A 26,671-nucleotide genomic window follows, 5' to 3' on the forward strand; every position below is an offset into this window, starting at 1 on the left:
AAAATCCATAATGGGGAAGATGTTTCTTTCCTCTGTCAGCATAAAATATAACATGACAGTAAACTGATACAACCATTACTTGTTTATGATGTTGGAGCAGAGATGATGGGAAGGAATTTTTTTTTTTCTTTTTTTTTTAATCAGTTCTCATTCCGAACACGTACCAGTTCCTTTTAATTTGCCATGTTATACTGCTATAAATCTGCCCCAACATCATACTAATACTAACAAGGAGAGAAGGGATTTGGATGGAAGTCTGTCACATGCTGGGGTTGTTTTTTTTTTTTTATCACTTTTCTAATCTAATCTTATTCCTGTTGTTGTTTGCCATCCAATCCTTACTGGAACTAACTTAAATAAGAATTCCACTCAATTTTTAAATCTATGCATGCATATATTACATCCACAGTATGGTCTGACATCCTGAGCAGTATTTGTGAGCATAAATAAGTCCTATAGCTACACAATGTCTGATAATGTCTAACTCATACTGGTCCAGTGAAAACAGAGGTCACTTTGTAGATTATGGGAGTATTTGCCTTAACTTTAATATAAAAAAAAAATCAGATTTGTATTAAAAGTAAATGAGCTACACCAACACTATACTGTACCAATTGTTCTTAAACAGAAAAATCCTTATACTGCAGGAACCAGATGAGCATAGTGACCTTGTTTCTCCTCATTTATTCCTCCTTAATTTCAGTCTTCAACATACCGTAATGCAATTACGCACAAGTGTGACGTCACCGTCTGTGGAAAGGTTCATTATGCATAAGTATGGCTTTACGGTTTACGCTTCTTCTCTCCTCCTTTGTCTGTCAGAGACTGAAAATAAGGTAGATGAAATGTGCACATGAATGTGTTAAGCATTGATGTCTCCCATGGGGGTAAAACAAACCAACCAGAGTTAGCAGTATAGCCAAAAACTGGACTATAATTCACAAAGGTTATACTGGCCTGCTGCATAAAACTGCTGGCATTTCCCTTTAAAAGACAGATCTGGTGTTTTCAAAGTGGGCCAATGAGTTTCTGCTTGATAACAGATGGTGTTCACTCTACAGTGGCATCAAACGTTCATTAGAAATGAGTGTGGTGACATATTCCAGTGAAAAGAAATCAAAAACATTATTTGGAGCCACAACTGTTTAATAAAAGAGTGAGTTCATTCATTCCTTTTCCCGCTCATCTCGACCCTACTCAATGTTTGTTGCCTTTCCCACCATTCGTATGGCACAAGACAGGAAACCAGTCTGTGAAGGTTGTCATTCTATTGCACAGTTGATAGAGTCAGACAGTCACACATATTCCTAGCTAGGTATGTCAACTTCAAGAAGGAATTTCACTCGACTTACATGTGGGAGTAGCAGTGAAAGAACACGCAATTTCAGTGGTGTATAGAGAGAAACTCCCAACCCTGTAAAGGAGAAATGACAGGGCTATCCACTGAGCAGCACCACCCCTTGTAAGACATTGTATGCTCTAATATTAGTGCTGATAAACTGGGAGTGCAGTGACATTGCTAAAAAGGAGTCAGAAGTCAGACAATCAGGTTTTAAACATTGTATTTGGAAAAGAAAACAACTGCAACAGGAAACTGTAAAATTCTGACCCAAATGTTTCACTCTAAGACCTAAGACCACCTTTCTTTTAGAAATTGTGCACATATATCAATAATTTCTTCTGCCAGTTACATTTTGATAGGAACGTAATAGCTGTGGGTACTGTGCACTGGCAACGTGTAGGATATGCTACAGTTTGGTGCTCCATGCAAGTCGAAGGGAGGTTGCTCAGAGTTCTTTTCTTGTGCTTTATCTTTTTCAGTATTCAACAAAGTCTATGCAACCTCCCTAACCTTAACCAAATTCTGTGAGTGCCTAAACATAGCCATAAAAAAAAACATTATCATGCTTAATTGCTAATAGTGAATATTATATTGCAAGAGATTGTGCTGTAGGAAAATCAAATGAAATACCTTGTCAGTAAACATTTCACTGATAAGCTCAAGACTTTGCAGACACGTTCATTTACATCATTTTCTCATTATGTTGATAGAAAATGTAATTCAGTTGGCATCACATTTCTTACAGAACCTATTTGCCGTCGCCTAATTCGTTGTATATAAATGTAAATTCCAGGGGACAGGATTGCAAAGATGGATTATTACAGTCCAGGCGTGTACACTTTTTGTTTTACCTACAGAAAATGGTTTAGATAATGGAGGTAAATTGCTGGCTTAGAGCCTGTCTGATCATCTGACTCCTTGTGTTTTGTTTTGTTTTTGTTTTCTGTTTCTTGCCCCATCTTACTTTGTTGTGGGAATCTCTCCACGTTCTCAGATGAAAGCAGTCACTTTGGTAAGTACAGTGTTATCATAAGAGACAGATGTAATGGCCAAACTATGACAATATTATGTTAAGGAATATGGATGAACAAAATCTATAATTGACACAGCACATCTGAGAAAATTCTGCAAAGTGATACATTACTGTGTGTGTGTGTGTGTGTGTGTGTATCTGTGTGTGTATGTGTGTGTGTGTGTGTGTGTATCTGTGTGTGTGTGTGTATCTGTGTCTGTGTGTGTATCTGTGTGTGTATGTGTGTGTGTGTGTGTGTGTGTGTGTGTGAGAAAGATGAGCTACAGCTGTGGGAGATCAAGTAAATTGTACTGATATCTTGACAGGCTGGTCCCTGTGTTCATCATGTGCAGGCAAAGGCTTGAGAACAAAGACCTCAAAGAGCTAATAGTAATACAATGAGGAGAGTTGTATTTTCAGTGACAGGGCCAGTTTATTGCAGTGGCAAACTGTCCTAAACTGCTCCTCCCACTGTGATTTTAAAATGCTTTTCTTTCATCTAGACGATGAAGGAGGTACAAAATAAGTGTTTTGCCATTTGCAATAAAAGAAAGTTTCTCTTTTTAATGGCATGGGTATAGCCAAGTGGGGAGTGCACCTTGCTGTTCATCTCCTGCATGCGAGTGTGAGCTGTCTGGGTGATGGCCATTATGGTTCCTGCTACTGCCTGTGCGTCCACTCCGCCGGGATCACTGAAGTGTTGGAACTAACAAGCTTGGGATGCAGACAGCGGATGCACAAATGGGATTTTGTCCTGAAAGCTTTAGAGTTTGCTCCCTGTCTTCAGAAGAAACAGGAGTGAGGATGGTGTCGTATGTGTGGGGACGGTCTTGAGTTATGCGCCACCAGAATGAGATGATTACATCTGATAATCTTGCTAATGATCTACACTAGGGAGGAGAGCACATAAAATTGAATGAGCTACACCGATGTACACAGTTTTTAGTCTTGTCCTCTCATCGCTCGTTTTCCCTTATTCTATTTCACTGTGGCTCCGATTTATGCAGAATCTGAGATGTCCTCCACCCAGGAAGATATGTAATATTCCTTGTCATAGTTTAAGCACAGGCGGGATGTGGGGCATAGTCACAGACACATTAAAACTCTTCCCTCAGAAATTTCTTCACATAAAAGCACAATCGCTTTCTCTGTAAACACATACATGCATGTGCACAAACACACAAACACATTGAAATCCACCCGGTGCTCTCTCGGCCCAAGGTTAGTGCAGATTAAAAGATGTGTCATTGATGGAAGAGGCTCCTCCTCCCTCCACGGCCTGTCACAGCGTGTTTGGGAACAACCCACTTCATTTTAGCAGCATAATGGGTAAACAGAGTGTGATCAGTCCAATTACCCCCTCATTGCAGAGGCGTTCTGGCGGGAATGGCCTGCAGAGAGAGTGAGCTGTCTGGCGTGAGGTGGAGTTTCAACAGTAGCACCTGCTGCCCGCAGCCCTCACTTGTATGAATCTCAATTTGTTTGTACAGCCGTGCCAAAAAACGGTGACCAAGAAGTGAGGCCTCTGAGGAGGATGGTTCTGCCGGCTAGCTTTCTGATTGCTGTTTTCACTGCGCTGTCTGAGGGTGCAATGGACTTACGTCAGTGTAGGTCCTTTCAGTGGATTGTTTTGCACTTTGGTTCCTGCTGTGCAGCATTCAAGGACGGTGAATATTCGTATTCCCCACACTACACTATGTTTTACAGCTCAAAAGATGCGCGCTTTTGCAGCAGAGAGTTCATCCCCAGTACAGTAACAAGCGGCAGTCCTCCATAGGAATTCTGAAAATGTGTGCGATGTGGTTTAACCGGTTTTCAGATACTGTGTACACAATCAAATGAAGAGGAAGATGAAGAGGAAGACAGGTCATTTTGCAGCACAGGAGTAGTGACCTTTCACTTTTCTCATAACTAATAGTCAGGACTACTTGACATGTTCATGCAATTTTAAAGGTTTGCACTCAGTATCTTCAGGTCCTGGATTGTTTTAACCTTGGCAGATAGGAGTAATTGCTCTCATTTTATCTCAAAATATATCTAACATCTTCCCTCACATTACAAGAACAGATCTGGTTCTTGTTCCTGTTCTTGTGATGTAAATATGTACTTGTCGTCCTTGAGGAAGATGTAAATCCTTCTCTTTATGACTCTCCCTTGGGATATCAACAAATCCAATGCCTGTTTTAGCTCCTTATCACAAGGCATCATAATAATTTTTTCCAAATCGGCTTTTTTAAAACAAGATTGGCATGCAATTTCTGCAACAACTGACAGAGAGCTCCGTCAGCAGGAAATAGGAATTGCCATTCAGGATTCATTTGGCTCCACTAATTGAAACTAATACCTCATATTGATTTGGGGAAAGCTCAATTTTCCCAAACATGCACTGTAAAAATGAAGGAATAATATGAAATGTGAAAGTGCCAAGATAAAAAAAAACAGAGTTGTTGGGGGTTTGTTGCCTGTGTGACACCACAAGTCATAAAGATGACAGCAAACATATGATAGTGTGACTTCAAAGCTCCTCTTGTATCCTGGGCTGTTGTGCTGTAGAAGGCCTCAGGCGCACTGTATTAGTGGCCTTATTAAATAAAAAAGACTTACAGTGTCAAATACAGGTGGAAAATACTGCAACTTTGCAGCTCTGCACATCAAAACGAAATAAATAACACGTCTGGATCTGTATCAGGAAGTCCATCTGAATTTCCTCAAATTGTACTTGCACACACGTGCACGCACGTGCACACAGCTGACAGGTTTTGATTGATGCAAGCAAGTGATTTTTTTCCCCTTTCTGTTGTTTTAAAGCCAAAAAAAAAAGAGAGAAGAAATGTTGCCACAGCGTGAACACTGTTCAGCAAAACCCACATTACTTTTTCTGTCAACCGCGCTGCTCAATCAAGAGCTGTTTTGGATAACTTTTATAGGTTTACATAAAAAGCCTGAGACCTTACAAAATAAAAACGCTGACATCCCAGGCAGTAATAAGACTGAGGAATATTTTCAATATGACTCTGGGTGATTTCAATATTTTAAAGCCGTTTTCTTTTTTTCTTTTTTTTTGAACAGCCTCGTGAACAATGAGCTCGATCTGTTCCTGCAGTCACTCTCCGTCGGCGCGTTCGCCTGATGCGCAGCGCCTCCCCAACTGTTCCCTCACTTTGACAAATTCCTGGACGTGAGCGGGTCTGCAGAATGGCTTCTTGCTTGTAAAGATGATGCCTTGAATATTTTAGAAGTTGAATAGCTCTGCCACATCTTTTCCCTCCCCTGATAGACTATCCGTTTGGAAGAACACGATGGGACTGTGGTCATTTTGGAGTTTTTCTCTTTTGGCTTTCGTGTTGCTCTGCCTCTTTCACTCTAAGTTTTTGGCTCAAGCGGAAATAAGTTCACCCAGAGCAAACGACAGATTTTATCGCATGGAGGTTATGCAGCTGGAAGCACGTGTAACCCGAAAATCAGAGGAGGACAAAATCTCACCCAAAGACGACAATTGCACAAAAGTTTTTAACGGTTTTGCAACGGATGCTGTCGGTGCTTTGAAAAATGGCAAGCAAGTGGCAACTGAAACACAGAGCGGACCGACTGGCATCGAAACGGCACCAAACAATAACAGTCGTCTCAAAATACCTATTAAGAAGTATGATAACATTTCCGTGGACATCCAAATGCGACCTGCAGCGACTGTTTTTCCAAGAAGAAAGGCAAAAAGGAGTGTGGGTCCAACATACAGCGAAAATGTGGATAGGAGTATAAGTGGAGAAGCGCAGTCAGGAGAGAGGTTTGTGGAGACTGTCCAAGGTGTTTCCAACTCCAGAGCCGAGTACCGGCGCACCGGGGAAGAAGCCAGAGGGTCTAACCCGAGACAAAGTGAGCCTCACCTGGACACTTCTACCTTTGCTCTGTCGGGAGACTCGGCGCACAACCAGGCGATGGTGCACTGGTCTGGACACAACAGCAGCGTGAGTTTAAGTTTCGCAAAAAAAAAACGTACACTTCATCATATCATAGACGTTTTAGAGAACACGAAAATGCCCCAAACATTGGCGATAATGTTTACTATTTTTTTTATTTCTTACTGAATTGCAAATTATGAAAATGTTTTATTACATTTACATGAATTTGTCTCATTTTTACGCACAGCTGTTTCAGCGCGCACGAGAGGAATTCGTTCCTACACATGAATTATTTCAGTCTTTCACAGACTTGAATTGAACAGCGCGTTTGCTCTTTTCACATTCATGGTAATGTTTTCTGTTGTTGCCTCCACAGAGCTTATGACTGTATGCGCATTACGCGCCTGCCTGTCCTGATGGACATGGCTGTGCACTTGCAGGATTCCCTCTTGCCTTTTCAAACTAGAGTAGACACATTTATTACAACAAACTGTTTCCCACCTGAACTTTAAGTTAACAGTTAACCTCCTCCCAGGTAAATTAAGGTGACACTGAGTTATGGGAAGGTGCAGGCATTTTGGCAGCAATCACAACACATTAATTATTTATGAAATAATCAAGTAATGTCTCTCAGGAAGGTGCAGTAGCTACAATTAAAACGGATTGTGTTCAACCTGGCCCTTAATGTGACGCTGATGAGACACAGTCTGACCTTTTGGCAAATGAGCCATGCCTTTGTCATTGACATTTGACTCACATAGTTCATAGTTATCTAATTGCCTGGATGGACACAGCATTTCAACATGTTTGTTGTTGAGATGAGATGGTGCCATGCTTTGCACTTCAAAACAGGCTGATGGGAATGTGCACAACTTAAATGGATGACAAGACATTGCAGCAACCACCAAGACCACCCTCTCCACCCTCACACACAGGCACACACACACACACACACACACACACACACACACACACACACATCACATCACATTACAGCTGCACGCACACTCCGTGGTTGCACACCCATTTACCATCACAAAGACAAAGCCACGGAGATTTTATCTCTTATTTTACATATACAGCATGCCAAAGTGTTTGCAAGCACCAGCACTTATCAGGCACAAAGATCTTAAAACTACAAACAGCCTTGTACAAAAGAAAAGAGCTACTCTGGCTTTTTACCTCAGGATATTCAGATCAACTTATTTGCTAGGCAAAAGGGTGTGTGGTAGCAACATTTTAAGATTTGTGTGTCCCAGAAACTGTGATAATATTCATACATTATGAAAAAAGGCAGATATATTCCACTGGACGGATTATATGAAATATATTTTCTTATCTGGTACATTTTCTGTTTGGCAATGTGTCATAACGTTAGAGGCAACACAGACTTTGGCCACGTTGATGTATCGTCGTAGACAGTCTTTACAGAAATACACCAGAAATGCACCTAATAAAGTCTGATTTGTGGGATGTATCGTGAAATATGTTGTTGGTTTGAGATGTCTTCACCATCGATGGCCTTTTGTTCTGCAGGACACTGTTCACTTGATCATCACTGATGGGCTTGTCACTGCAGCCAGTCAACAGTTTTGATTTATACAGTCTGACTCCCTGTCTGTGGTCCCAAAAGTACGTCTGAAACTGCAGAGTTGAAATTGATGGCATTTTATGACTAGATGTTAGAGCTCAGGCTATATTAGATGTAAATGACTGATAATAAATCCAATCTAAAAGGGACATTTGAAGGAAAATTACTTCATTCCTGTGGTATATGGTAGTTCTATCAAATATTCACCTCAAGACTTTGCCTGTGATCTGGCCAAGATGTAAAATCCCACAGGGAGTGAAAGGAGAAAGATGTAAAAGGTGATGGTGAAAGTGCCAGTGGGGGATGTTCAGAGTTCAGATTTGATAAAAGAATTTCAAACCTCAAATCTGTCCACAAATCTGTCTCCAGACTAATATTCGATTTCTGTGATTGTCTGAAACCTCAAAGCCTGGAGTCATAGTTCTCTGAGAGATAACATTGATTGGACTCAACCATGGGAATAAAACATATACTGCATGAATACCCTTAAAAATTCATGCTACTTAGCTACATGTACTATTGATTGAATGTGCATGTTTCTCTTTAAAATCTGCCCTGAATGTGAATCGGGATGGAGATATAAAGATTTGTGATTCATAATGAGTTGTAAAAAAATTTAGAAACAAATACAAATGAAACTAATTCAAAAAAATACTAATAAATACACTTGGCTGGGGATATCCTGTATGGCAAATACATTTTTCAGTCTTTTGCCTCACATGGGTGTTCAAGCTGTGATATGACTATGTTGGTAATCTTTTTAAACAGCCATTGCAGCACATTCTACATTCAAGGGATGTGGAGCCCCCTCCCACCCTCCCCGAAGGCAAAAGTCTTAGTGTGAGAGCCAGCTGGTGATCAGGGAGTTATTGGCAGCCAAATGATTTTGGGCTCCTGATTGACCATTTTTGCAAACTCCTCACAGACAGCTGACCAAACTAGGACACCACGTTGAAGCTGAGGACAGTTAATGAGCATCTTTATTGACATTGTATCCCCTGAGCTTCTGCTGCAGAAATGATACTGTATGTTGGTGTAAATGATGTCCATGTACCATGAGAATAACGGTCTGGTCATTGGCCCGCTATTAGAAGCTTTGTTTAGGAGGGGCAGGACACTGATGAGGCCAGCTATTCTTCTTGGCCGTGGAGGAAATCTCTCTGGCTTTTTGTTTGGTTTGTTCTAAGGTGGCGACAGTCAAACCAATCTGTCAGCTCTGTTACATCGTCTTTTCATGCGGCAACTGACTGGGAATCAGACAGGCCTCATGGGCCGCGTTGTCCACATGCTTAATCAGAATGAGGCAGTTATTGTTGCACATAATCTCATCGGCATAAATAGACAATAAAATAGAGGAAATGGCACGGCCCTGGGGGACACGTGTTTAAAACTGGTTCATTAGATAGACAGCCATTCCATTTAACATGCCGGAGCTGGTTGCATAGAAACTCCTTGATCCATAAAATCAAATGGAATTGGTTCCCAGTTCACAGAGGCATTTGACCAGAGTTTGTGGGTGTTACCAGATGATGAGAAGTGCATTAAAAAGCTACCACTGTTGAGGTGGTAATATACAACAAAGGGAAAAGTTTCACTGTGGTTTTTGTTTTTCTTATAATTTCCCACATTTCTCTTTTATATTCTACAGAGCAACTGCTTTTTTTTTAGTTTTGCAGTTGTAATTTTGGTTAAGATCCCCTTTAAAAGTCCCATATTGTAGAAAGTGAGATTTGCATGTCCTTATTGATTATAGAGCAGGTCTTAGTGCTGTAGAAATACTGGGAAAGTATATATGCAGAGAAATACACACAGCCCATATTCAGAAACTCTGCCTTAAAACAAGCCGTCAGGACTGTCATTTTGTGATGTCACGGCCCTCAGCTACACCTCCACTTATTAACAACAAAACATGAAACAGTCATTCCATCACTGAGCTAGCACGCTACACGACAAAAAAATGTTGAGGAAATGTTGCACCATAGGTGGATGTTAGGAAGCCAGTATATAATTGCACAGCCTTCCCTAGGATTGTAATATTAAAGACCTGTGACTAAAATTTATCCTACTACTATAATTGGAGAGTGGGCGGTCTGTGTATGTATCTGACTGTCCATGTAAGTGCTCCTCTAGGAAAAATTTTGAAGGAACCTATTTCTTAATGAGGTGTTTGAAACGATACCAAGTTTTCCTGGTTCTTTTTTCCCTTGCACATTCACTGTGTGATATATGGTAATACTGTGAAGAGGAGAGTCCATCTTATTTCTTATTGGTTAGACTCAGCAGATTTTGTTTTGTCCTTCTCCCTATTGTTACACCGCTTCACCATCCACATTTGTGCCCCACCCAACCAAAAAAAAGCCCAGCCCCCACCCCTCTCTCTCTCTGCCTCCATTGCGCATGCTTCAAATGTCCAAGGATGCTGTGATGGCCTCCGTCTTCCATCTGTCTGCCTGTAATGAACATATTTCAGACAAGGAAATCTGTTGTGCCATTCATGCTCCCATCAGGAAGTGTAAACATTAGATTTCAGTGTAGGCAGAGATAACTGGTTAGGTTTAGGATGGGGTTAAGTATTTTAAGAATGGTTAGGGTGGCTAAGATAAGGTTAGGTTAAGGTTAAGGTCATGGGAAACAGATTTAATTTCCCCATAATCTTCTCCTCACGCCAATCAGAAAGTAAAGGGCTCATCCCCCACCCCCACTCAACCAATACCTTAAGGTGGATTTATTGCAGGACTGTTGTATTAGACTGCATTAGATGGGCTACTTTTTCTAAAATACCAGAGCATTTTAGTCCGAATGTGACCGTCTGTTCGGCTCATTTCAGCACCAACTGACAGGTGCCATTTGCACTTAGGCCACAGTCTGGTTGGACTGGCTGTGCATCACTCAGAAAACAGTCAGCCAATCAGAAGAGAGGCTCAGAGATACAGAACACCCTGTTCTTGCTCCGGGGGGAAGCCCGAGAGAGGTGATGTAAAACTATATTAATGTGATCTTTGGTACTTAAAACCACAAATATATCTTCTTATGGATATCAAAACTTCAAATAAAACACAGTAAAAGTGTAAAATATGGGACCTTTAATAGAAAAGTCACATGAGTCACAGTCAAAAGAGGCTAATATGTGACCTTATAAAACCTTTTATTCATACACCTTTCCTCATCCTCTGGCCCCCTTGTTGCTGGGTAAGGAGATTTTGATCCATGATAGGCTACATATGATGAAAATCAAAAGTGGTGGAAGTTTTGACATTTCAGTATGTATTGTTTTCTTCCTGTGACACATGTTGTATTCGAATATTAAGCAGCACCTCGGCATTTGGAAATGTTTAATCTCAAGTCTTTTTCTAGATGTTTTATGTATATTACTATTAATACACAATCTGATTTTAGCTGATTGTCAGTTAAGTTTCAGTTTTTTTTATTTCAAAGTTGTAGCCAGTGGAAACAAAACAAATATCAAGATAACTTTTTTTTCTACCAGGCATTTTCTTCTTCTACCTCCTTGTCCCTCGGGGTGTCAGCACCATAAGTCTGCTCATTAATCCAGCCCGTCTCAAGCCTTTAGGGGTGCCACTGTCCACTGATGTGATTGTAAGTTGCTGATAGGAACTGCAGCCATCCTGCATGCTATGTAAGAGTGTAGACTGCTGGTTACTACAGCAAAAACAATTGCTCTGGATGTGCAATTTTTAAACATTTGCTGAGAAAAAGGAAGCATTTCCTGTTGTTCCTTTTGCCTCGGTTTTGTTATATGGCACAGAGAATTCAAGTTTCATCGTCTTTGTAGTAATAATTCAGTAAAATCATGGTTTTTACTCCTCAAAGGACATGCATGTGTACCCTTTTTTTTCATGAATCATTTGTGCTTGGGGACCATAATGCATCACATCAACATAGGCTCTCAGCGCTTCCTCTGCACTTAGACTGTAGTTTTGCCTCACAAAGTGCATTTTAAGCAGCAAATAAATTGCCTAGTATGTTCACGCAACCTGTCAAAACTTGATTTCTTTGTGCCTCTCTACAAGTCGCAGTCTCGCTTTCTCGCTCTCTCTCTCTCACACACACACACACACACACACACACACACACACACACACTTTTATGTTTCAATTTTAATCAAAGTGACAAAGCGGGTGCAGAATCATATTTGACAGGTTTGCATGTGATTAATTAGTTTAATAACTGTCGCAGTGTGGTAGACACATACTATAGCTGTGATTAGATTATGAAAACAAATTTATGCATTTTCTGATTAGGAAAATCATAAAATTGGAATTCAAATTGGGAGATGTTTTGTTTTGTTCTTTAGTTTCATTACTTCCAATATCAAGCGAACAAAGTGACCCTGGTTTGGTAACATTATACTGCCTCAAAGCAACACATCGCCTGAAGCAGCCCAGCAGTTACTATCATGTTTAAAGATGACTGGGATTGCTCAGGTGGCAGTTGGCTTAAATAATGGTTTGACTTGGCAGTTTACAGTGACAGGAATGTATTAGTTGAAGCGGGGCAAAATGTTTTTTCCTATCCAGTAAGATACAAAAGATTCTAACCTGAATCACCACACACAAACACACACACACACACACACACACACTGCGCAATCAATGGAGATGATGGAAAACTTCCAAACACAAAATGACATATTTAGAAAACTCACTCTATGGGTATCCTGGAACAAATCCTTTAAAGTGACTGGTTGCTTTTGCTTTGAACTGAAAAGGAAAAAAAAGTTAACATGAGTTATAGTTGAAATCAGAGGCTACATAACTACGAATCTAAATTATGGCAGTTATTATTATTATTTTGGTGACAAAATATTCATCAACATTTTTCAGAGCTATGACTTGACAGAGCCTACACATCATTTGCATGAGTTAATGATTGTATTGAAGTGGATGTGAACTGTCATCAATAAGTATGTCATGAGACTGTAAATTATTTAAACAACTAAGCATTGAATTTGAAGTAACGTCTAATTGCGTTCCAGCTTTACTAGCGCTACCAGTTCCACACACCATCTAAAGCTGAAGCCAGTAGTCTTTAATTCTTGATTTCATGCTGTGCTTTGCGACTTGACACACTCTGACAGTTAAATTGTGCTGTTCACAAAGTTTAAATGACCATCTTTGATTATAATCCTGTTCATTTCTGTCTTTCTTTGCTGTGTATTTGCTATTTCATTCAATATTCTATGAAGACAGCTGGAATTTCATCTTATCTCATCATATCTATATTATGTTTAGTTGTGCTGCATGTCTCTTTCTTATATGGAGATGTAATGGATAGTGTAGATGACTTACTGCCGTTGTGAGGATGGTACACAACACATATTAAACTGGGTGTGACAAATATGGATCAGGCAGTCTCTAAAATTAATATGCTTGAAAAGTTGTTTTCCGCTCTTTACGTCAAGATTAAACAGCATTAAATTTGAGTGTTTTCATGACAGAACAAGCAAGTAAACAAAGACAAAAGCAAACAAACAAAGAAATGGCTCAAAATGTCACATTATACACAATTCCGGTTAAAAGCGTCCATGTAGCATTAATTTTTCAATGAATATGTAATTAGATAAACCCAGCAGCCTAAATAATATTTTTTATCAACAGAATGAGGAAATGTTAATTAACGTATCTAACAAGTTGCAAAAAGTTGATACTGAAGATGTCTGCAAAATGTTTCCTGACAACGCATTTTATTTGTTGTCCTACAACTATACAGTAAGATATAGGCTTTTAGAAACTAAAGCATGCTAAAACATTTTTATTATTACGTTTAGGTACTCATGCCATTTGGTTAAGGCTGTGGAAATATGGTGGTCTTCAGTGACTTGAAGAATGAGACACACAAGTATACTTATAAATACATATGCATCTAGCAGAAACCACAATCTCGCCCTAATGTTAACCAAAGTACTTTTGTTGCTTAAACTAGAGATGTTCCGATACCATTTTTTCCCTACAGTTCCCGATATCTGAACTTATATAATGGCTGATACCGAGTACCAATCCAATACCATTGCATTAAAAGCTGTGTACTGCAAACCCTGTATGGATGTGATATGATTGCTATCATTGCTGTATGGCATGGCTCATGTAAAACATGGACAGATACACGAATGCCATACAATCTTTCTTTCATTATCTAATTTGACTGTCAATCATCAAAAAAAAAAATACTCCATGAATAAATAACACTTCCTATAGTATGTGTCCTAACACTAGTGCCACCCCTTGAAATTGAAGCCTTGCATACTGTACATGTTGCTGTTGTACTGGTGGGAACTTCCAATGTCAAATATTGCCAAATTTCTGACATTTTGCTAACTGCAGTAGTTGCCAGTGGCTGAACAGCACAACTTCCTGTGCAACTCTGTTAGAGCGGTGAAGAAGAATTGATTTCTGGGTAAACTGCTGTTTTATCTGGGTGTGACAGTATAAAGCTCATTAATAAATTACACAGTATCAGATCGGTGTACATGCACTCCCTTATACTCACCAATACCCAATGCAGTATTTTATGCAGTATTGGAAGCATTTCCAATACTAGTATCAGTACCAGACCAGCTCTATCTTAAACCTAAATACATGTGGGACTTCAGGATACAAACCTCTCTGGGCCTAAAATCTTACACTTTGAAGGCCCACTGATGTTGCCAGATTTGCCTGACAACATTAAGCATTTTTTCATGAAAAAAATAAGTATTGGACATAATTGGGTTTCCCTTGTGGTGGGAAGGATCTAATCACATCAGAAATGTGTTATGTTCTGTGGCAAGGTGGAAAATGAAAGCATTCAGTTGGTGATCTGCCTGATTAGTAAACTTTATCCAAAACCAAAGTCATGTAAACATATCTCCACAAATCTTTTAGTTAACATTACACACCACAATGCATCATTTTACTGAACTGAAATGACATTCGGTTTTCTCAGTCATCAGTTTTTAGTTAGTGCATGTCAAGCCCATCGAACCCAGTGCACTGTCGGTCTCAATCATAATATTGGAAGAAAAGAAGGGGCTGATCCACTGGATGTTATGTACAACTTTTAACTTTTAACTAGACTTTAGTCCCGTACAAGAATGTAGTATTAAAAGATGCTCACACTGAACATAATCCTGGCAGCTTTCATGTTTCTGTCTAAACATAATTGGAATAACAATTGTATATAAATATAATTTCTAGAAAAAATACAGTTTAAAACTGAATGTAAACTAAACCTTAAAGAGTAGCCACTCGCTGCCTCTACACATTATGAAAAATGCAAGTAAGTGACAGGGAAAAAAAGACAAAACGGGCAAGTGTGGGACACATTTAGCTCACGAACCGAGTCTCACAGCACTTTTGGCAGAGAAGAGGGTCATTTTAGGTGGAGGGCTTCTCCCCTTCCAAAATCTCTTTTTGGACCCCACTACTACCGCCTTTGGCTCCAGCTCAGACACCCCTCCTCCCATTCCCCGGGGCAGAAGCCAAGCCATTAGGAGCCAAAGCTGTGAAGGAACAGAAAAGATGGGAAGAAATCTCTGAATGGTGTTACATTGCTCAAAGTTGTCCGAAATACTAACTAGTGTTCAAACTCAAGACTGTTCATTTCTCCTAAGATTTCAAATGATTATTTTTTGCCCTCAAAAATTTCCAATCTCTGTTGTAGTCCATGGCGTAAATGAATAACAGGATTACACACAAAAAGAATAAATGCAGTCATGCTAGTGTACCTTCAACCTCTGAACACTAAGTATGAGCAAACAAGAGTGGCACAGAATAAAAAACCTGTCATAGTAAAATGCTAATGTTGTATTTTTGGCTCTCCACACCACTTACAATGCATCAAATTAATTTTAAATTGCACAGGATGTGACTAAAACTTTGTCAAATGTGTCAAATCATTTAAATGACTTCTAAAATTGCCATCAAATTTGTCCTTGAATGCTGCGTTCTTTGTTTTTCACCTTTTTGTGCAAATGGCAGTACAATGTGCTGCGAAGTCAACTTTAAAACATAGGAGGAAAAATATGAACTGTGAGTGTATTTCTATACGCAGTCCTTTAAAATATATTTCACTGGCTTTTTACCCCAAGCTTTCTTTAAAAAAAAAAAAAAAAAAACAGGGAGAGCAATCACAATCTTTTTTTTCCCATTAATGGCAATTTTGTGTATTGTTGTTAGTATTAGAGAGACATAACATTCCCACAAAATCTCCTCACAATAGAGCTGTATTTGAAGTAAAACCCTTTTATAGTCAGCCCATTTCATTAATTTCCCTGCCATAATGGACTGAATTGATTGCTGAAACCTCTCAAGCTCAAAGCATCAGGGCTATATGACCAAAGCTCAGGCAGTCGGGAAGATAAGCAAACATACACACAGCAGACTAATGCACAAGGGACCTTTCGCTGGGGTTTACTTGATGAAAGCAGCATTCCCCGGAGTATGTTTTCACCCACAAAAGTACAAACAATCAATTTGGTCCACAGATAAGATGAGGACAGAGTAAGGCCTTGCTTCGACCGCACTATTTCTCTTAAAAGACGTTTGTCTTTTTTGCTAAGTGCTCTGCTTTGGAGATGTCCTCACAGCGCCATAATCAAGATGTTGTGTTTTTTATTCCTCCACCCACTTGCAGTGCAACCTGATTTTGGCCTCGCTGCTGTCAAGCCTTAAAGAAATTTATGCAAATTTGCAACCAATACTGTATTTCTTTTCTCTGCAGGTGTTTGCATCAGATCATTTCTAATGGATGCATGAATATATTTATCTTACGAGAGAGAAAAGAAGTTACAGTTTATACAGTGTTGGATGTTTTATGACTCTTTAAGTTTTGATATACAGATTACTGTCTATGTCTATGCCGGTCGTCTTACCATGTTTTTCTAAAGGCCATTTGGCTCAGCAAAGGAAACAAAATCTTTCTTTTTCTCTTGTGCTTGGCTGGTGAACTTTTCCTTCATAGCACAAAAAAATAAAATTAAAAGTGATAGTCTACAACAGACCTGCAATGTTCTCAGTGTGGGTAGAAGATCTAGGACATTAATTAGCAAGTTGACTTAAACAAAATAAAGTGTTTGTCAAATTACTCAAATGACTCTTTCTTGCCCTTGGCTTCTGTCTTCGTTCCTTTAATGAAGTTGAGAATGTAATGAGCTAAGAACAAATGAAACAGGTTTTATTTTTGTATCCACAGGATTGCATCTGCGTGAATTGCAATGTATTGTTACATACCAGCTTTTGCTGTCTGATAATGGCCACAGTGCATTAGGGACCCCCCATGGATCTGCATTATTTGGAAGACTTGGCTCTTCCCACTGCGTCCATGTTTTCAGCTTTGAAACTATTTCCTCTGCTTCTTATTTGAAGCAGTGATAGTGGAGAGTCATTTTTTGGGTAATTATGAATAATTATGTAGAAGCTGGGCATCATTTACCTGCAGTCGGTGATTGTCTTTTGGCCACTCGGGAGCAGCGGAAACAAGTTGTGAACACAACACTGACATATTATCACCTTTTTAGTTGACATGGTGAGCTTATTTACACATCCAACATTTACAGAGCAACATTTTCATTCATTTGGAGTCATGTTTGTGTGTTCACCTTGATGATGAATATACATATATATATATTAACTCTCTTTTAGTTCTGCCTGGTCTGAACCAACTCCTGAGGGAAATATCTGGCTCTTTAGCTGCCAAATGTGCCACTATGTTCACCAGCTTGTCACTAACTGTTTCTGTCTCTTTTTGCTGCTGCTGAAAACCACGCCCTGACAGTGGTGACAGTGAACCAAAACGGTAAAATTGTGGTCCAGATAGAAAACCACTGAGCTGAAACTCACTACACAGGTCTGTAAAACTGACTGAGAGGAGCTTTGTTGTATGTTCAGTGTTCTGCTGCTGCTGCTACTGCTTGTTGTGGCCACATCACTCCTGTAACAAAGATATTTATATATATTATATTATATATATTTATCTCAGAGAGGCACTTTTCTGGTTAACTCAGGGGCAGTTCTACTTAATTATGACACTATTACACACTTAAACAAGACACACACATTCTAAAGTTATTCTTAACGATTTCACACAACCCAGAAAAATGATTTTTGTGTGAAACTACAGGTCTGTATTCATAGTATTATGAATGAATTGTGGTTTATTTGGTAGCTTTTCCTGGTGGGACTGATTTTACTAATTGCATTGGTACTGCACAGAGATAGAAGTGTGCTATTTGATAGATTCCCCCACTTCAGTGGGGAAACTTGTGGTCAAATTACCCCCTGGCCCCTCCCCATCTACCACCACCTCTGACAGAGAGAGAGGAGACCTTCTCAGCAAGCAAAAGCCAGCACAAACACAGTGAAATTATGTCATTGCAAGGGCGTAGGTTTGGTCTCAACATTGGTAGGGATGCAACAGCCCTGCCACCCCTTCCAAAACAAAGAGACTGGCTTTTTCATGCTGTTAACCAAACGGTTTATTAACATATAAAATCTGAATTTACAATCAGGAATGCCGACAAGCAAATATAATATACGTACATGTGTTGAATTTCCATATATGAAATATATGTACATATGACTGTCAGTATATGTTCATATTATATATGTAAATATGAAAGATAGACATGCATGTTTAAAATTAATATTATAAAATAAGATCTAGCTCGAACCACATCATTAAATTCACTGACTACATGACAGTGGTGGGTCTCGTTACAAATGACAACGAAGCACACTACAAAGAGGAGGTGAAGCAACTGGTCATGTCGTGCAGCTACAACAACTTCTTGAATGTGGAGAAGATGAAGAAGATGGTACTCGACTTCAGGGAAGGTTGCAGTGTGCCTGCCCCACTGATGCATTAACGGCACTGCTGCAGAAAAAGTCATCAGTACTAAGTTCTTGGTTGTTCATATGGCTGATGACCTAACCTGGTACATCAACACGACAGCCACAACTCACAAAGGCTGAAAAAAGCAAATTCCGCCTCATCCATCATGAACACTTTCTACAGAGGAAACATCTAAAACATCCTGACACACGGTATTACCATCTGGTACAGGAACTGCACAGCTGCTAAGCGGAAGTCCCTGCAAAGAATAATTAGAGCAGCAGAGAAGATCTCAGGTGTCAGTCTCCCCTCAGTTGTAAAAAAAACCTTCTAACTGAGAGGCTGCAGTTCTAACCACTACGCTATCATTCTGCCCCATAGGTATATCATTGTGTACTAAGCCATAAAAAAGAAAGCGACAAAAGAACGTTATAGTATAGAACGGTATAAAACACCAAGAAAAGGTCATGGTATAGTGAGGCATAAACATGTCAAAGAATGTCATAGTATAATAAGGCATGAAAATGTAAAAAAAAACGTCATAATAAGGCATAAAATGTCATAGTATAGTAAGGCATAAAATGTCAAAACATGTCATAGTATAGTAAGGCATACTGGTCAAAACATGTCATATTATAATAAGGCATAAAACGTCATAGAATAGTAAAGCATGAAGATGCCAAAAAACTCATGGATTAGTCTGGAAAAAAGACAAAAAAAAGAAAATAAAAATTAAAAAGTCATGATATTGTAAGGCATAAAACGTCATAATATACTGAGGCATGAAAATGTCATACTATAGTAAGGCATGAAAGCGTCAAAAAATGTCTTTCTTTTACAAGGCATAAAGACGTCAAAAAAAGTCAGAATAGTAAGGCATTAAACATCAAAGTATAGTAAGGCATAAAAACATCAAAAAACTTCATAGTATGTTGAGGCATAAAACATCATACTATAGTAAGGCATAAAAACGACAAAAAACGTCTTTCTATAACAAGGCATAAAAACGTCATGGTTTAGTAAGGCATAAAAACGACAAAAAACGTCATATTGTAGTAAGGCATAAAACGTCAAAAAACGTCATAGTATAGTAAGGCATAAAACGTCAAAAAACGTCATAGTATAGTAAGGCATAAAACGTCATAGTATAGTATGGCATAAAATCGTCAAGAAACTTCATAGTGTAGTAAGGCATAAAAACAACAAAAAATGTCATATTGTAGTAAGGCATAAAACATCAAAGTGTAGTAATGCATAAAAACGACAAAAAACGTCATACCATATTAAGGCATGAAAACGTCAAAAAATTTTATAATATCGTTAAGCATAAAAAGTCATAGTATAGTATGGCATAAAAACATCATACTATAGTAAGACATGAAAACGTCAAAAAACGTCATAGTATATAGTAAGGCATAAAACGTCATAGTATAGTATGGCATAAAAACGTCAAAAAAGGGGCGTCGTGTGGCGTAGTGGTCTAAGCAGGCGCCCCATGTGTAGAGGCTACAGTCCTCGCTGCAGTTGGCCCCGGTTCGAGTCCCGCATCGGACGGCCTTTACTGCACGTCGTTCCCCCTCTCTCTGCCTCCCCATTTCCTGTCTCTCTCCACTATCCTGTCCAATAAAGGCACAAAAGCCCAAAAAAATATACTTTAAAAAAAAAAAAACGTCAAAAAACTTCATAGTGTAGTAAGGCAAAAAAAACCAAAAAATGTCATATTGTAGTAAGCCTAAAAAGTCATAGTATAGTATGGCATAAAAACGTCATACTATAGTAAGGCATTAAAACGACAAAAAACGTCTTTCTATAACAAGGCATAAAAACGTCAAAAAACGTCATAGTATAGTAAGGCATATAACATCATAGTATAGTATGGCATAAAACGTCATAGTATAGTAAGGCATAAAACGTCATAGTATAGTATGGCATAAAACGTCATAGTATAGTAAGGCATAAAACGTCATAGTATTGTATGGCATAAAACGTCATAGTATAGTAAGGCATAAAACGTCATAGTATTGTATGGCATAAAAACGACAAAAAACGTCTTTCTATAACAAGGCATGAAAATGTCAAAAAACGTCACAGTATAGTATGGCATAAAACGTCATAGTAAAGTAAGGCATAAAACGTCATAGTATAGTTAGGCATAAAAACGTCAAAAAACTTTATAGTGTAGTAAGGCATAAAAACAACAAAAAATGTCATATTGTAGTAAGGCATAAAACGTCATAGTATAGTATGGCATAAAAATGAAAAAAAACGTCTTTCTATAACAAGGCATGAAAACGTGAAAAAACGTCATAGTATAGTATGGCATTAATCGTCATAGTATTGTATGGCATAAAAACGACAAAAAACGTCTTTCTATAACAAGGCATGAAAACGTGAAAAAACGTCATAGTATATTATGGCATAAATCGTCATAGTATTGTATGGCATAAAAACGACAAAAAACATAAAAGTGTAGTAATGCATAAAAACGACAAAAAACGTCATAGTATAGTATGGCAGAAAACGTCACAGTGTAGTATGGCATAAAAACGTCAAAAAACTTATTTCTATAACAAGGCATGAAAATGTCAAAAAACGTCATAGTATAGTAAGGCAGAAAACGTCATAGTATAGTATGGCATAAAAACGTCAAAAAACTTCATAGTGTAGTAAGGCATAAAAAGAAAAAAAAATGTCATATTGTGGTAAGGCATAAATCGTCATAGTGTTGTATGGCATAAAAACGACAAAAAACATCAAAGTGTAGTAATGCATAAAAACGACAAAAAACTTCATAGTGTAGTAAGGCATAAAAACAACAAAAAATGTCCTATTGTAGTAAGGCATAAAAAGTCATAGTATTGTATGGCATAAAAACGACAAAAAACGTCTTTCTATAACAAGGCATGAAAACGTGAAAAAACGTCATAGTATATTATGGCATAAATCGTCATAGTGTTGTATGGCATAAAAACAACAAAAAACATCAAAGTGTAGTAATGCATAAAAACGACAAAAAACGTCATAGTATAGTTTGGCAGAAAACGTCATAGTATAGTATGGCATAAAAACGTCAAGAAACTTCATAGTGTAGTAAGGCATAAAAACAACAAAAAATGTCATATTGTGGTAAGGCATAAAACGTCATAGTATTGTATGGCATAAAAACGACAAAAAACGTCTTTCTATAACAAGGCATGAAAACGTGAAAAAACGTCATAGTATAGTATGGCATAAATCGTCATAGTATTGTATGGCATGAAAACGACAAAAAACATCAAAGTGTAGTAATGCATAAAAACGACAAAAAACGTCATAGTATAGTATGGCAGAAAACGTCATAGTATAGTATGGCATAAAACGTCATAGTATAGTAACGCATAAAACGTCACAGTATAGTATGGCATAAAAAAGTCAAAAAACCTTATAGTGTAGTAAGGCATAAAAAGAAAAAAAAATGTCATATTGTGGTAAGGCATAAAACGTCATAGTATTGTATGGCATAAAAACGACAAAAAACGTCTTTCTATAACAAGGCATGAAAATGTCAAAAAACGTCATAGTATAGTATGGCATAAAACGTCATAGTAAAGTAAGGCATAAAACGTCATAGTATAGTTAGGCATAAAAACGTCAAAAAACTTTATAGTGTAGTAAGGCATAAAAACAACAAAAAATGTCATATTGTAGTAAGGCATAAAACGTCATAGTATAGTATGGCATAAAAATGAAAAAAAACGTCTTTCTATAACAAGGCATGAAAACGTGAAAAAACGTCATAGTATAGTATGGCATTAATCGTCATAGTATTGTATGGCATAAAAACGACAAAAAACGTCTTTCTATAACAAGGCATGAAAACGTGAAAAAACGTCATAGTATAGTATGGCATAAATCGTCATAGTATTGTATGGCATAAAAACGACAAAAAACATCAAAGTGTAGTAATGCATAAAAACGACAAAAAACGTCATAGTATAGTATGGCAGAAAACGTCATAGTGTAGTATGGCATAAAAACGTCAAAAAACGTCTTTCTATAACAAGGCATGAAAATGTCAAAAAACGTCATAGTATAGTAAGGCAGAAAACGTCATAGTATAGTATGGCATAAAAACGTCAAAAAACTTCATAGTGTAGTAAGGCATAAAAACAACAAAAAATTTCATATTGTAGTAAGGCATAAAACGTCATAGTATAGTATGGCATAAAAACGTCAAAAAACATCAAAGTGTAGTAATGCATAAAAACGACAAAAAACGTCATAGTATAGTATGGCATAAATCGTCATAGTATTGTATGGCATAAAAACGACAAAAAACATCAAAGTGTAGTAATGCATAAAAACGACAAAAAACGTCATAGTATAGTAAGGCAGAAAACGTCACAGTATAGTATGGCATAAAAAAGTCAAAAAACCTTATAGTGTAGTAAGGCATAAAAAGAAAAAAAAAAGTCATATTGTGGTAAGGCATGAAACGTCATAGTATTGTATGGCATAAAAACGACAAAAAACGTCTTTCTATAACAAGGCATGAAAATGTCAAAAAACGTCATAGTATAATATGGCATAAAACGTCATAATATAGTAAGGCATAAAACGTCATAGTATAGTATGGCATAAAACGTCATAGTGTAGTAAGGCATAAAACGTCATAGCATAGTATGGCATAAAAACATAAAAAAACGTCAAAGTGTAGTAAGGCATAAAAATGACAAAAAACGTCATAGTGTAGTAAGGCATAAAACGTCATAGTGTAGTAAGGCATAAAAACGTCAAAAAACTTTATAGTGTAGTAAGGCATAAAAACAACAAAAAATGTCATATTGTAGTAAGGCATAAAACGTCATAGTATAGTATGGCATAAAAACGGAAAAAAACGTCTTTCTATAACAAGGCAGGAAAACGTGAAAAAACGTCATAGTATAGTATGGCATAAATCGTCATAGTATAGTATGGCATAAAAACGAAAAAAAACTTCATAGTATGTTGAGGCGTAAAACGTCATAATATAGTATGGCATAAAACGTCATAGTATAGTATGGCATTAAAACGACAAAAAACGTCTTTCTATAACAAGGCATAAAAACGTCAAAAAACGTCATAGTATAGTAAGGCATAAAACGTCATAGTATAGTATGGCATAAAAACGACAAAAAACGTCTTTCTATAACAAGGCATGAAAACGTGAAAAAACGTCATAGTATAGTATGGCATAAATCATCATAGTATTGTATGGCATAAAAACGACAAAAAACATCAAAGTGTAGTAACGCATCTAACAACATAGTATAGTATGGCATAAAAACGTCAAAAAACATCAAGGTGTAGTAACGCATCTAACAACATAGTATAGTATGGCATAAAAACGTCAAAAAACATCAAAGTGTAGTAATGCATAAAAACGACAAAAAACGTCATAGTATAGTATGGCATAAAAACGACAAAAAACGTCTTTCTATAACAAGGCATAAAAACGTCAAAAAACGTCATAGTATAGTAAGGCATAAAACGTCATAGTATAGTATGGCATAAAAATGAAAAAAAACGTCTTTCTATAACAAGGCATGAAAACGTGAAAAAACGTCATAGTATAGTATGGCATAAATCATCATAGTATTGTATGGCATAAAAACGACAAAAAACATCAAAGTGTAGTAACGCATATAACAACATAGTATAGTATGGCATAAAAACGTCAAAAAACATCAAAGTGTAGTAATGCATAAAAACGACAAAAAACGTCATAGTATAGTATGGCAAAAAACGTCATAGTATAGTATGGCATAAAAACGTCAAAAAACTTCATAGTGTAGTAAGGCATAAAAACAACAAAAAATGTCATATTGTAGTAAGGCATAAAACGTCATAGTATAGTATGGCATAAAAACGACAAAAAACGTCTTTATATAACAAGGCATGAAAACGTGAAAAAACGTCATAGTATAGTATGGCATAAATTGTCATAGTATTGTATGGCATAAAAACGACAAAAAACATCAAAGTGTAGTAATGCATAAAAATGACAAAAAACGTCATAGTATAGTATGGCAGAAAACATCAGTATAGTATGGCATAAAAACGTCAAAAAACGTCTTTCTATAACAAGGCATGAAAATGTCAAAAAACGTCATAGTATAGTAAGGCATAAAACGTCACAGTATAGTATGGCATAAAAAAGTCAAAAAACCTTATAGTGTAGTAAGGCATAAAAAGAAAAAAAAATGTCATATTGTGGTAAGGCATAAAACGTCATAGTATTGTATGGCATAAAAACGACAAAAAACGTCTTTCTATAACAAAGCATGAAAACGTGAAAAAACGTCATAGTATAGTATGGCATAAATCGTCATAGTATTGAATGGCATAAAAACGACAAAAAACACCAGTCCAATAAAAGGCATAAAAAGGCCAAAAAAATAAATATATATACCTAGTATTGCATAAAAACGACAAAAAACTTCTTTCTATAACAAGGCATGAAAATGTCAAAAAACGTCATAGTAAAGTAAGGCATAAAACGTCATAGCATAGTATGGCATAAAAACATAAAAAAACGTCAAAGTGTAGTAAGGCATAAAAATGACAAAAAACGTCATAGTGTAGTAAGGCATAAAACGTCATAGTGTAGTAAGGCATAAAAACGTCAAAAAACTTTATAGTGTAGTAAGGCATAAAAACAACAAAAAATGTCATATTGTAGTAAGGCATAAAAACGTCATAGTATAGTATGGCATAAAAACGAAAAAAAACGTCTTTCTATAACAAGGCAGGAAAACGTGAAAAAACGTCATAGTATAGTATGGCATAAATCGTCATAGTATAGTATGGCATAAAAACGAAAAAAAACTTCATAGTATGTTGAGGCGTAAAACGTCATAATATAGTATGGCATAAAAACGTCATAGTATAGTATGGCATTAAAACGACAAAAAACGTCTTTCTATAACAAGGCATAAAAACGTCAAAAAACGTCATAGTATAGTAAGGCATAAAAACGTCATAGTATAGTATGGCATAAAAACGACAAAAAACGTCTTTCTATAACAAGGCATGAAAACGTGAAAAAACGTCATAGTATAGTATGGCATAAATCATCATAGTATTGTATGGCATAAAAACGACAAAAAACATCAAAGTGTAGTAACGCATCTAACAACATAGTATAGTATGGCATAAAAACGTCAAAAAACATCAAGGTGTAGTAACGCATCTAACAACATAGTATAGTATGGCATAAAAACGTCAAAAAACATCAAAGTGTAGTAATGCATAAAAACGACAAAAAACGTCATAGTATAGTATGGCATAAAAACGACAAAAAACGTCTTTCTATAACAAGGCATAAAAACGTCAAAAAACGTCATAGTATAGTAAGGCATAAAACGTCATAGTATAGTATGGCATAAAAATGAAAAAAAACGTCTTTCTATAACAAGGCATGAAAACGTGAAAAAACGTCATAGTATAGTATGGCATAAATCATCATAGTATTGTATGGCATAAAAACGACAAAAAACATCAAAGTGTAGTAACGCATATAACAACATAGTATAGTATGGCATAAAAACGTCAAAAAACATCAAAGTGTAGTAATGCATAAAAACGACAAAAAACGTCATAGTATAGTATGGCAAAAAACGTCATAGTATAGTATGGCATAAAAACGTCAAAAAACTTCATAGTGTAGTAAGGCATAAAAACAACAAAAAATGTCATATTGTAGTAAGGCATAAAACGTCATAGTATAGTATGGCATAAAAACGACAAAAAACGTCTTTATATAACAAGGCATGAAAACGTGAAAAAACGTCATAGTATAGTATGGCATAAATTGTCATAGTATTGTATGGCATAAAAACGACAAAAAACATCAAAGTGTAGTAATGCATAAAAATGACAAAAAACGTCATAGTATAGTATGGCAGAAAACATCAGTATAGTATGGCATAAAAACGTCAAAAAACGTCTTTCTATAACAAGGCATGAAAATGTCAAAAAAC

At 37.1% G+C, this 26,671-nt stretch overlaps 1 protein-coding gene across 1 annotated transcript in view; it reads left to right on the forward strand.

Annotated features, from left to right (window-relative positions):
* The first annotated feature begins 5,399 nt into the window (after nucleotides 1–5,399).
* The window catches only part of sorcs3b (sortilin related VPS10 domain containing receptor 3b), a 58,332-nt gene continuing 37,060 nt past the window's right edge, over nucleotides 5,400–26,671 (forward strand). The window contains exon 1 of the mRNA XM_056396243.1: nucleotides 5,400–6,319. Coding sequence (XP_056252218.1) covers nucleotides 5,654–6,319 — 666 coding nt within the window. The 5' untranslated portion in view covers nucleotides 5,400–5,653. The remainder of the gene's footprint in view (nucleotides 6,320–26,671) is intronic.

Source organism: Seriola aureovittata, chromosome 14 (genome assembly GCF_021018895.1).
Source record: "Seriola aureovittata isolate HTS-2021-v1 ecotype China chromosome 14, ASM2101889v1, whole genome shotgun sequence".
Lineage (NCBI taxonomy): Eukaryota > Metazoa > Chordata > Actinopteri > Carangiformes > Carangidae > Seriola > Seriola aureovittata.